An 11,636-nucleotide genomic window follows, 5' to 3' on the forward strand; every position below is an offset into this window, starting at 1 on the left:
AGTATTTATATAGTCATAACTATGTAAACACTGAGTTTTTTTTTTAAATTGTGATTTAACTGTATGGGGAAAATGAGAAATAGCAAGTAATCAATTCTTTTTTTTTTTAATTTTATTTATTTATTTGACAGAGAGAGACACAGTGAGAGAGGGAACACAAGCAGGGGGAGTGGGAGAGGGAGAAGCAGGCTTCTTGCTGAGCAGGGAGCCCGATGCAGGGCTCGATCCCAGGACCCTGGGATCATGATCTGAGCCGAAGGCAGACGCTTAACGACTGAGCCACCCAGGTGTCCCAGTAATCAATTCTTTTAAAGAATTTTAATTTTGATCAATAATTTTATCTCAAATATAAATGTTTCTTACTAAATCTAATTTACTTTCAGGAAGTAAAGGAATGAGAATAAATTTTCTTTACTCTTTTTCCTCAAATATATTTTTTAAAAGCTTCAAGCAGGTTTCCAAAAATCTCTGCCAATTCTTCCAAACACATGTGGCCACTTAAAATGTCTTAAAATACTTAAAAAGAAATTGTGAATATAAATATTGGTTGAGATCTGATCAGCGACATCATGTTGGTGGCCCTTTGAGTAGCAAAACTAGCAGCAGCAACAGCTACCAAAGGAACCAAAAACGAAACAAACCAAACAATAACAAAAACAAAAAAAACCTGGCCAAAATGTTAGAATTAATAGCAATACTGCTGGTACAAGTAGTAGCATTAATAAATATGAAAGCTGGGGCACCTGGGTGGCTCAGTCGGTTGGGCATCTGCCTTCAACTCAGGTCGTGATCCCAGGGTCCTGGGATCGAGTCCCGCATCGGGCTCCTTGCTCAGTGAGGAACCTGCTTCTCCTCCTCCTTGCCTGTGCTCTCTGTTGCTGTCTCTCTCTTTCAAATAAATAAATAAATAAATAAATAAATAAATAAATAAATAAATATGAAAGCTAAACTTTATTGAGCATACTATGTTCTAAGTGCTTAGATATATTTTTAAATATATTACTGTTCTAAATATATCACTGTTTTAAAGTGCTTAGATATATTTTTAAAAATTATATTCCCACAGGAACTCTATGAAGTGTGGTCTATCATTAATTCCCTTTTTACAAATGGTGAAAGTGAAGTGGACAGGTTAGCAACTTGCCCAAAGACACAGTTATATGGGAACACAATGAGGACTTAATTCCAAGTTTGTCCCGCTCTGAGATCAATTCTACCCACCCCATTTAACCAACTATGTACATGACAGGCTTGGGACTGACTGAAGCTGATTCTGCTGTTCTATTCTCTACCTTGTTCAAAAGGTTCTCACCAGGTAGACCGATTTGAAGTTCCCTTATTAAACAGGGGCAAGGAGAAGGAGGAAGGTTCTGAGAAATGCTCATATGGAGGCTACATCATCATCCGTAGGGGAGTGAATTTTTCAAAGCACCCCTGCATTTCTCCCCACACCCATGCTGAGAATTACTGCTTCAGTGAGTCATTTAAAGGTGATATGCCACCTCAAGACATTAAGGACCACAGCCTGAGAAGCTTAGAGTTCGAACCATAAAGAAATCACCAGAAAGTCCCCATTTCTTTTCCAAAAACAGAACCTCTAAGACATAGTCTCAGGCCATTAATAGGCAAAATCTTTTTCTTTGAGTCAGTACTAAACTAATACAAAATCAAACAACTTTCTTAAGATGGAAGTTAAAATAAAGGGCCTGATACATGCATACAATATATATGTGCATATATATATACACACACACACACACACACGCACGCATGTAACATCAAGAAGTATCCCACTTTTTTACTCAACATTTCACTTAATGTAACATTCTTCTACAACTGTTCAACTCTTTGTATTTTACTTAACACTGTGATCTGCATGGGAAATGCCTAAACTCCAGTGACAAAGCGACTCTTGTAAACTCTTTACCAATCTTTTAATCTACTTTAAAAATAACTGCTTGTCAATGGTGCATTTGGTGCCTTATCTCATAAATTCAACTTATTAGCACCATCCATTCTGCTTTTAAGTAATCATCCAACATACCACATGTGGAATGTTTGCCTTGTTCTCTTACTTAAAAACAATAAGCACTAACTCTTTTACTGTATAAATATTTAAACAGTCATTCAAGTGCCTGTATAATAGTTCAATAAACCACACCAGCTAACTTAAAACTAGCCTTTTAAAAATCATTGGCTAATTAGAGTTTAAGAAGTACACGGGATGCTAGAAAAAAGGATATTCTTATTATGCTGTGGCTGAAAATTTAGGACATTGTGTATAGTAACCAGGGAAGTAAAAAATGTATTGGGTAGTCCAGCTAAGGAGATTTCCAGGCAGAGTGTTTAAGGTGATGCCTGGTTTCCTCCTGCTGCTTATAACAAAATGCAAAAGGAGAAAAGCTTAAGAAAGAATAATTAAACAAAAAAGAAATCAGGACTTGCTGGTTTTATAAATTCCTAGCCTCTCAGACAGCAAACAATGCTACAATTATGAAAAAGCTTCTAAGCAAACATCAAATCCAAAGCACATTCAGAAAACAGTGTTTAAAAATCAAGCTGCAGAGGTGACTGTAAAGTCCTTTGCTAAGACTTCAGAAAGAGGGGCGCCTGGGTGGCTCAGTTGGTTAAGCGACTGCCTTCGGCTCAGGTCATGATCCTGGAGTCCCGGGATCGAGTCCCACATCAGGCTCCCTGCTCAGCAGGGAGTCTGCTTCTCCCTCTGACCCTCCCCCTCTCATACTCTCTCTCTCTCTGTCATTCTCGCTCTCAAATAAATAAATAAAATCTTAAAAAAAAAAAGACTTCAGAAAGAGCCAAGATAGGTAACAGGGTTTTTAAGAAGCTTAAAGGCATTGCCCCATAGGCATCTTAGCAGGAGCCCAAGGTAAAGAAGCAATTATTTCAACAAAATGTATGAGTGTCGCCTGTTCTAATGGAGTGAACCACAATAAGATTTATAGGACACCCACAGTTTTTTTGGCAGAAACACCATAGCATGGTCTCAGTAGGACAGAGACAGCATAAAATGAAAAGAGGACACTGAACCCTTACAGGTAGGAAGCAGGCTGAGAAAATGATTTAGATCAAAACACAGAATAGCTTCCATGAAAAAGGAAGAATGACAGAGTAGAATCAAGAACTCAGAGTGCATAGCAAAGGGTCGTAGAGAAATAGGGCAAGAACAGAACTGAAATAATCAAGGAACTTCTAACACTTTCTTGGCGGCATTCCAAAATTGCCATGGACTACTAATTAATGTGCCTCCTGTCTTCATTCTTTTTGAACAGAACTATCTATGATGATAATCTTACGCCTGACCCACCACGGTATACTAGGTATGTGGGGGGCAGGTAACTAATCTTTAGTTTACAAGTCTTCACTAGACTAAAGGATTCTCATCTCTTTTCGAATGTGATTTAGAAGACGAAATTCCAGGGGCGCCTGGGTGGCTCAGTCGTTAAGCGTCTGCCTTCGGCTCAGGTCATGGTCCCAGGGTCCTGGGATCGAGCCCCGCATCGGGCTCCCTGCTCAGCAGGAAGCCTGCTTCTCCCTCTCCGCTCCCCCTGCTTGTGTTCCCTCTCTCCCTGTGTCTCTCTCTGTCAAATAAAATCTTTAAAAAAAAAAAAAAAAAGAAGACGAAATTCCAGACTGAGAGCTGATAATGTAAAGGGATAATACTTAAGAGTGAAGAAAAGACAGTTCTTAAGAGGTAGTGAACATACCCATTCCATGCATGGGCAAGGAATGTAATTAATTTGCAGCAATAGGACAGTTCTTGTTAGTTTTAAAACACGTCTATAAATTCTTTGAAATTTTCCCTGAAAAGGTAGAGTCTACTTCTCCTCTGCTTAAGTGTGAGGCAAACTATGTGACTTTTTATTTTTTAATTGAAATGAACTTCAAGTAACATAAAATTATTTTTAAGTGTACAGTGACACTTAGTACATGCACAATGTTATATAACCATCACCTTGATCTAGCATCAAAATATTTTCATCACCCCAGAAGAAAATAGTTCACTCATCAAGCAGTCACTCCCCATCTCCAGTCTTTGGCAAGCACCAATCTGATTTTTGTCACTGAGGATTTACCTATTTCAGTTAATTCATACTATACAATATGACTTTTTATGTCTGGCTTCTTTCACTTCATTATACAAGGTTTACACATTGTATCATGTATCACTATTTTATTTATTTTTATGGTTCAATAATATTCCATTGTATGTACATGCCACAATTTATCTACTTTTGTCTACTGTGAATAGTGCTATGAACATTCATGTATAAGTATTTAAGTACTGTTTTCAATTCTTCTGGGTATATACTTAGAAGTGGAATGGCTAGATCATATGGTAATTCTGTTTAAGATTTTAAGGAACTACCAAACTGTTTTCCATGACAGCTGTACCATTTTACATTCCCATCAGCAATGTATGAGGGCTCCAGTTTCTCCATATCCTTATCAACACTTGTTATTTCCTGGTTTTGTTTGTTTAATCATAGCACACCTAGTAGGTGTGAAGTAATATCTCGTTGTGGATTTGATTTGCATTTCCCTAATGACTAATGTTGCTGAGCCTCATTTCATGTGCTTGTTGGCCATTTGTATACCTTTGGAGAAGTGTCTACTTAAATCCTTTCCTTATTTTTCAATTAGATATTTCTGTTGTTGAGTTGCCAGAGTTCTTTACATGTTTTGGATACTAGACCCTTACCAGATATATAATCTGTAAATATTTTCTTCCATTTCATAGGATATCTTTTCAATTCTTGATAATATGCTTTGATGTACAGAATTTTAAATTTTGATAAATTTTTTCTATTTTTTCTTTTATTACTCATGCTTTGGTCTTCTAAGAACCCATTGCCAAATCCAAAGTCAGGAAGATTACTTCTGTTTTCTCCTAAGTGTTTTAACTTTATATTCAGTTTGTTGATCCATCCAATTAGGCCTTATATTAAAAGGCCTTTGTATATGATGAGAGGTAGGGGTCCAAGTTCACTCTTTTACATGTGGCTATCCAGCTGTCCCAGTGCCATCTGTTTTTTCACCAAAGAGACTCCATACCTTTGTGGAAATCAATTGGCCATAGATGTATGGGTTTATTTCTGGACTCTCAATTCTATTCCATTGGTCTGTATGTCTATCCTTATGCCAGTACCACATTTGATTACTACAGCCTTATGTTAAGTTTTGAAACTGGGAGGTGAGTATATCAACTTTGTTCTTCTTTTTCAATATTGTTTTAGCCATTTGGGAGCCCCCTTGATCCATTTGAATTTGAGGTTGGCTTTTCTGTTTTGCAAAAAAACCCAGATATTTTGATAGGGATTGGATTAATCTGTGAATCACTTCGGAGAATATTGTTACCTTAACATTATTAAGTCTTCCAATCCATTCATAGAGGATGTCCTTCCACTGATGTAGGTACTCTTTAATTTCCTTCGGCAATGTTTTGTACTTTTCACTCTACAAGTCTTTCACCTGCTTGCTAAAACTAATGATGTAATGTATGATGATTAACATAACATAATAAAATTAAAAAAATGTATTCTGATGAAAACATCACTGATTTCTGTATGTTGATCTTACACCCTGCACTGTGCTAAACTTGTTTATTAGCACTCGTAAGTTTAGATGTTTTTGACAGACACATCCAGGAAGCTGCTCTAGCTCAAGGGGCCCAAAACAAAGGCAAGCCTCTGTGCTGGTCCCTCAGGGAACCACCAGACAGGACAAAATGCAAAACCACAATTTTTTGAGAACAAGGTTCCTACTGCTCTCCCCTACCACCTCTCTCTGCTGCTGTTCCCACAGCTGCTGCCGAGCCAGAAAAAGGGGGATGGCAGGCATGTAAATCTGTGGAGACACAGATTCTTGGAGCTCCCCACTCCACCATTTTCTATGACCAGTAACTTCTTTTAACAAACTGAATGTGGCAGAAGGGACAGTGTGTAACTCCTGAGACTATGTCATAAAAAGCATTGAGATTTCCTCTTGGATCACTTACTCTAAGAGAAGCCAGTTGCCATGCTGTGAAGACTCTTAAGTAGCCCCAGAGAGAGTCCCACACGGCAAGGAATGGAAGCAGCGCACCAACAGCCATATGAGTGAGCTATCTTAGAACTCCAGCCCTTGTCAAGCCTTCAAGATGACCACAGCTCTCACCAACACTTAGACTGCAACCTCTGGAGAAACCGTGAAAATCATCCAACTAAGCCACTTCTGAAATAACTGATCTACAGATATCATGAGTTAATAAATGTGTATTGCTTTAAGCTGCTAAGTTTTGGAGCACGTGATATTTAAAGCTGAGGCTCAAAAGATGAGAAGAACCAAGTGACTCTGGTACTCAGAAAGAAGTGTTTCAAGCAGAGGGAGGAAAGTTTTTTGGCACATTAAAAATAAAAAATTTGAAAGAAGATCAGTGTGGCTGGAGCTCAGCAGAGGAGAGGAAAATAGTGAAGAAAGAGATCACTGAAGTGGCAGAAAATCACCAAAGTGACTACAGCAAGGTCTTAAGACTAGTAAAAAGTCAGTAAACTCTGGAGTAATCAATGGTTCTTTATCCATCAAAAATTGAAACTGGCACCAGAGAGGGAGACAAACCATAAGAGACTCTTGATCTCAGGAAACAAACTGAGGGTTGCTGGAATGGAGGGGACTGGGAAGGATGGGGTGGCTGGGTGATGGACACTGGGGAGGGTATGTGCTATGGTGAGCGCTGTGAATTGTGTAAGACTGATGAATCACAGACCTGTACCCCTGAAACAAATAATACATTATATGTTAATAAAAAGAAAAAAAATGGAAACTGGCCTATAATTAAGTGGGGAAGACAGAATAAAGCAAAACAATCACGTGTCCAATGACAGCTAATTGAAGGCAGTTTACCAGCCCAGCACTCATATGAAGCTTGCATAAGGTGAAAGCAAGGCAGATGGGTACCACCACAGAAGGGCAAAAACTAGATATTTTTGTGAATATAAACTTATCAGAAATTATGTAACTCTGATAAGCCAATGTTGTTTATTTCAGAAGTACTGGTAAGATTTGACTGCAAAGTGAGCATAAAGTATTAATGAACAAATATGGGAGCTTACAAGTAAAAGATGTACTTTTCTTCTTGGTTCCTCGTTAGTTTTGTGAACTTTGGTAAGTCACTTCTCTCCTAACCTAAATTCACTCATCTGCAAAATGGGATAATAACATATATACATGACCAATCTTACTTTTTTTAAAAAGATAAAATGTAGTGCTTTTAAAACTACCAAAAAAATCTAGAAAAAAATTTAACATTTACAAATGTTAACTGGAGAGAAATCAATGACTGTATCTATCAACACGCAGGAACTATAGGGTGGGAACTATAAAGCCCTTTGAAAGCAAGAACCAAGGCCTTTACCTCATTCCATATCATTTATTGAACTTGACAGAATTAATACACAATCCCAAAGCTACAAATAAAACCATCTTTATAAAGACGTTATTTAAAATTCTGAATGGTGGATTCATTAGTAAAATCTTACATCTAGAAAATAAGTTTAAAACATCTGTCTCAACAGGCAGTCCACAGTCACTGCTAAATGATTAACTGATATAATTGCATATCTAAAAAAAATGATCCAAAATCAGCTCTGCAAAGATGTACACTTGTCCTTGTCCTGGGATACCTTACGACACAAGGTTTAATAATTGGTGAAAAGGGTAAAAGAATTTCAAAAGAAATCCCAACTGGATAACCAGTCTCTGAAATTAAAACTAAATGTAAATTAGCAAAATAATACTATTTGTATAATTATAAGATTAAAACAAACTTCTATTGGAAAATATAGTGTTATCAATGACATTTTTAATCAGTAAAAAAATATTTGTGTTTTCAGACTTTATAACTATCTGAATACCAAGAGGTATTCAACTCTGGATCTTAAACCAGAAAAAAATGTGTAACTTAAAACAAGGAAAACATCATTAGTGAAGAAGAGAAGCATTAGACATCATAAAATGTGATGCGTAATTATGTTAGTTATTAAAAATGACTTAGAAGAAAAAAAATCGACTTTTTGAGGGTATTTACGAACCGAATTTTCTTCCTCCTCTTCCAATTCTCGCTGTTGCTCTTCATGTCTTTTAGCTTTGATCTCCATAGCTTCTGTGATCAGGTCTCTTAAAATTGATACAGGCTTTGCATTCTTGATAAAAGGATGCTGGAAAAGTAAAATTCAATGGCATAAATTCAAAAGATTTCTCTAAATTATGCCTAAAATATGTTAAAACAACGCATAAATGCTAACCAGGATCACAGACTTCAATGACTGTTCTTTCAACCAGAATTAAATGTATACATTAAGAAAAGAGAATATTTCAGCTGCTTTAGAAATTGAGATTTTATTTTTAGGTTTACTTGATTTTAGAAAACCATTAAAGCACGCACAAAAAATGCAATCCTGGGGCGCCTGGGTGGCTCAGTCGTTAAGCATCTGCCTTCAGCTCAGGTCATGATCCCAGGGTCCTGGGATCGAGCCCCGCATCGGGCTCCCTGCTCAGTGGGAGCCTGCTTCTCCCTCTCCCACTCCCCCTTGCTTGTGTTCCCTCTCTCGCTGTGTCTCTCTCTGTCAAATAAATAAACAAAATCTTTAAAAAAATAAAATCTTTAAAAAAAAATGTAATCCTGTAAATAAAACGACATTTCCCTTAAAAATATAACTGCCCAAAGGAAGTATAGATTAGACAGTGAAAAAGATAAGAAAAAATTTTTTAAAAGAGTGGTGATTTTCAGTTACCAGAGGGGAGGTGGGTGATGGGGATTAAGGAGTGCACTTGTTGAGATGAGCACCGGGTGTTGTTGTGTGGAAGTGTTGAATCACTATATTGTACACCTGAAACTAATATTACACTGTATGTTAACTAAATGGAATTTAAATAAAAACTTTAAAAAATTAAAAATTAATTAAAATTACTCTGGTGATACAAATTTTAATTAATCTTAATAAACTGACAGTGGTCAAAAGGAGGGCAACTACTTTGTTACTTTTTACATATTTTTTACTTTATTATGTTTTGAATAATATAGTCATCTCCAATGGAGAAATAACAGCAATAAAAGAAAAATACTTTCAGAATATATTGTCTCTGTTGAGTGCAAAGTTCCTTCCTGCCACTTTTGCTACAACTGCCACATAATTTGTAACGTGGTCGCACACTACTAAGTAATAAAATTTTAACTAATTTATTGAGTTTGCACTTAAAATATATATATCCTGGGCTCTTATTTCCCTGGTATACATTTTGCATCCTGCATAAGTGTATTTCTGCTATTGCAAAGTACAAGTGTATAAATTCACATGTGCACGTATGCAGAATGAGACTCAGATTTCCTATTAAAATTTTGTATTGGGGTTAATGTATATATTTTCTCAAAAGGAATGTTTTTATTAAAAATACTGTTACCGAAAACTCATTTTTAAATAATTTAAATTTAATCTTTCCTAAATAATTGACATATTAAAATAGACCAAAGAAACACTAAAAAAAGGAGAATATATTGTCTCATTTCTATACTATTAATAAAACTTTTAACTTTTTTTGTATCATCCTGATCTAGCTAAAATATCTGAGTTTGCTACAATTCCGATAAACAGAAGGGAAACCACCAGAATAGACCAGAGTTTTCAATGACTTTTTTTTTTTTTTTTGAGTGAGAGCGAGCGAGCACATGAGGCAGCAGGGGGAGAGGCAGAGGGAGAGAGAGAATCTTAAGTAGGCTCCACACCCAGTGGGGAGCCCGATGTGGGGCTCAATCTCACCATCCTGAGATCATCACCTGAGCTGCAATCAAGAGTCAGATGTTCAGCCAACTGAGCCACCCAGTGCCCCTTCAATGACTTTTTTATTGAGGGGGTCTGGGGAAGTGTGAGAGAAAGTAGAGGGACAGGTTACAAGCATAATTGAGATAGATAACCTTTTGAGGCAGCAATACAGTTTCAAAATGTAATTTTCATAATTATACATCAATAGACAGTTATTTTAATAAAGATCAACAGAACATAAAAATATTTCCTTCAGGGGCGCCTGGTTGGCTCAGTCGTTAAGTGGCTGCCTTCGGTTCAGATTGTGATCCCGGGGTCCTGGGATCGAGCCCCGCATCGGGCTCCCTGCTCGGCGGGAAGCCTGCTTCTCCCTCTCCCGCTCCCCTACTTGTGCCCTCTCTCCGTCAAATAAATAAATAAAATCTTAAAAAAAAATATATATATATATATTTCCTTCAGGAAAGAAGAGGAAGTCCAGACATTCTCAGATGAAGGAAAACTAAGAATTTGTTACTACAGACCTACCTTAAAAAAATGGCTTACAGGAAGTCCTCTAGACAGAAAGGAAATAATAAAGAAGGGACTGTGAAACATTAGGAGAAAGAACAATGGAAAAGCAAAAATAGTGTAAATACAATAGCTTTCCCTTATTCTCTTGAGTTTTCTCAACTGTTTAAAGGTTAAAGCAAACACTATAACACAGTTTGATATAGATCTTAATGTATGAAGAGAAAGTATTTTGACTGCTGTAAATGGGAGGGACAACTAGGTAGAAGTGACCCAGGGGTCAATTCAAATAATGGCAGATCTCAGTCAACCTCACATGCTCAGAGAAGGACATCCTGGGGTAGGAGTTGACTTTAGGTTGGAGGCTGCCCATCAGCAACTTTAGTGCCACTAGGCTGAACTTGAACTGTGTCCTTTAATATCTTTGGGGTTTCAATTTCCTCATTCTTTAAAAACTACTATGAGTTAACTAACAATTTCAAAGGATCCTTTCACTCTATGATTCTTTCAAATTTAAGCAACTGTTTATGTTGTGCCACGGAGAATAAACCACTATAACAATTCAGCATGAATTTTTTTTTTTAAAACTGTTTCTTTTTCAGGGTCTAGAAATCAACATGGTATAATCTATACAGGTAAGCTATAGCTGTGTCCACTAAAACTTGGTAATAAGACTGTCCTCTGAGAGTCATAATTCAATTCATAATATGTAAGACATGTGCAAAACTCCTTTAAAAGACAGAATGGCTTCTAGGCATCTAGCAAAATAAGACTCAATTGAGTCTAATGAGACTCAAGACAATTATTCTATCTAATACACATATATTAAGCACTGGATACCAACAGATGATATGCACTTATGGGAACACCAAGGAATGACAACTAGCCTAAACAAGGATGAGAAGAAGGCTTCCTGGAGGAGTACCTAATTTGATTTAGAAACAATTAGACAAAGAGTAAGAAGGAGACTGTTTTTGAAGGGGGGTTTTAAACTAGGTTGGGGTGGGGGAAAGAGTGTGAGAAAAGGCACAGAGGATTGAAAAAGCTCTGTTTGTTTCCTGAGATTAAGAACTCCTCATATCAGTGAGATCATACGATACATGTCTTTCTCTGACTGACTTATTTCGCTTAGCATAATACCCTCTAGTTCCATCCACGTCGATAAGAAACTACAAGTCTATTATTTCAGAATTTATAGAGGAAAAGAAAGGAGGTAGCAAGGGGTCAGTTAAGAAGCTAGGCCAGGGGAGACGAACCATGAGAGACTATGGACTCTGAGAAACAAACTGACGGTTCTAGAGGGGAGGGGGGTGG

The 11,636-nt window shown here is 37.0% G+C and overlaps 1 protein-coding gene across 2 annotated transcripts in view; it reads right to left on the minus strand.

Moving 5' to 3' along the window:
• The window catches only part of STK3 (serine/threonine kinase 3), a 270,916-nt gene that overhangs the window by 106,452 nt on the left and 152,828 nt on the right, over positions 1-11,636 (minus strand). For both annotated transcript variants that reach the window (XM_006730240.3, XM_006730238.3), the window contains one exon: positions 8,088-8,213. In XM_006730240.3, the coding sequence (XP_006730303.1) occupies positions 8,088-8,213 (126 nt within the window). The remainder of the gene's footprint in view (positions 1-8,087; positions 8,214-11,636) is intronic.

This window comes from Leptonychotes weddellii, chromosome 4, assembly GCF_054177405.1.
Source record: "Leptonychotes weddellii isolate Sample4059 chromosome 4, ASM5417740v2, whole genome shotgun sequence".
Taxonomy (NCBI): domain Eukaryota; kingdom Metazoa; phylum Chordata; class Mammalia; order Carnivora; family Phocidae; genus Leptonychotes; species Leptonychotes weddellii.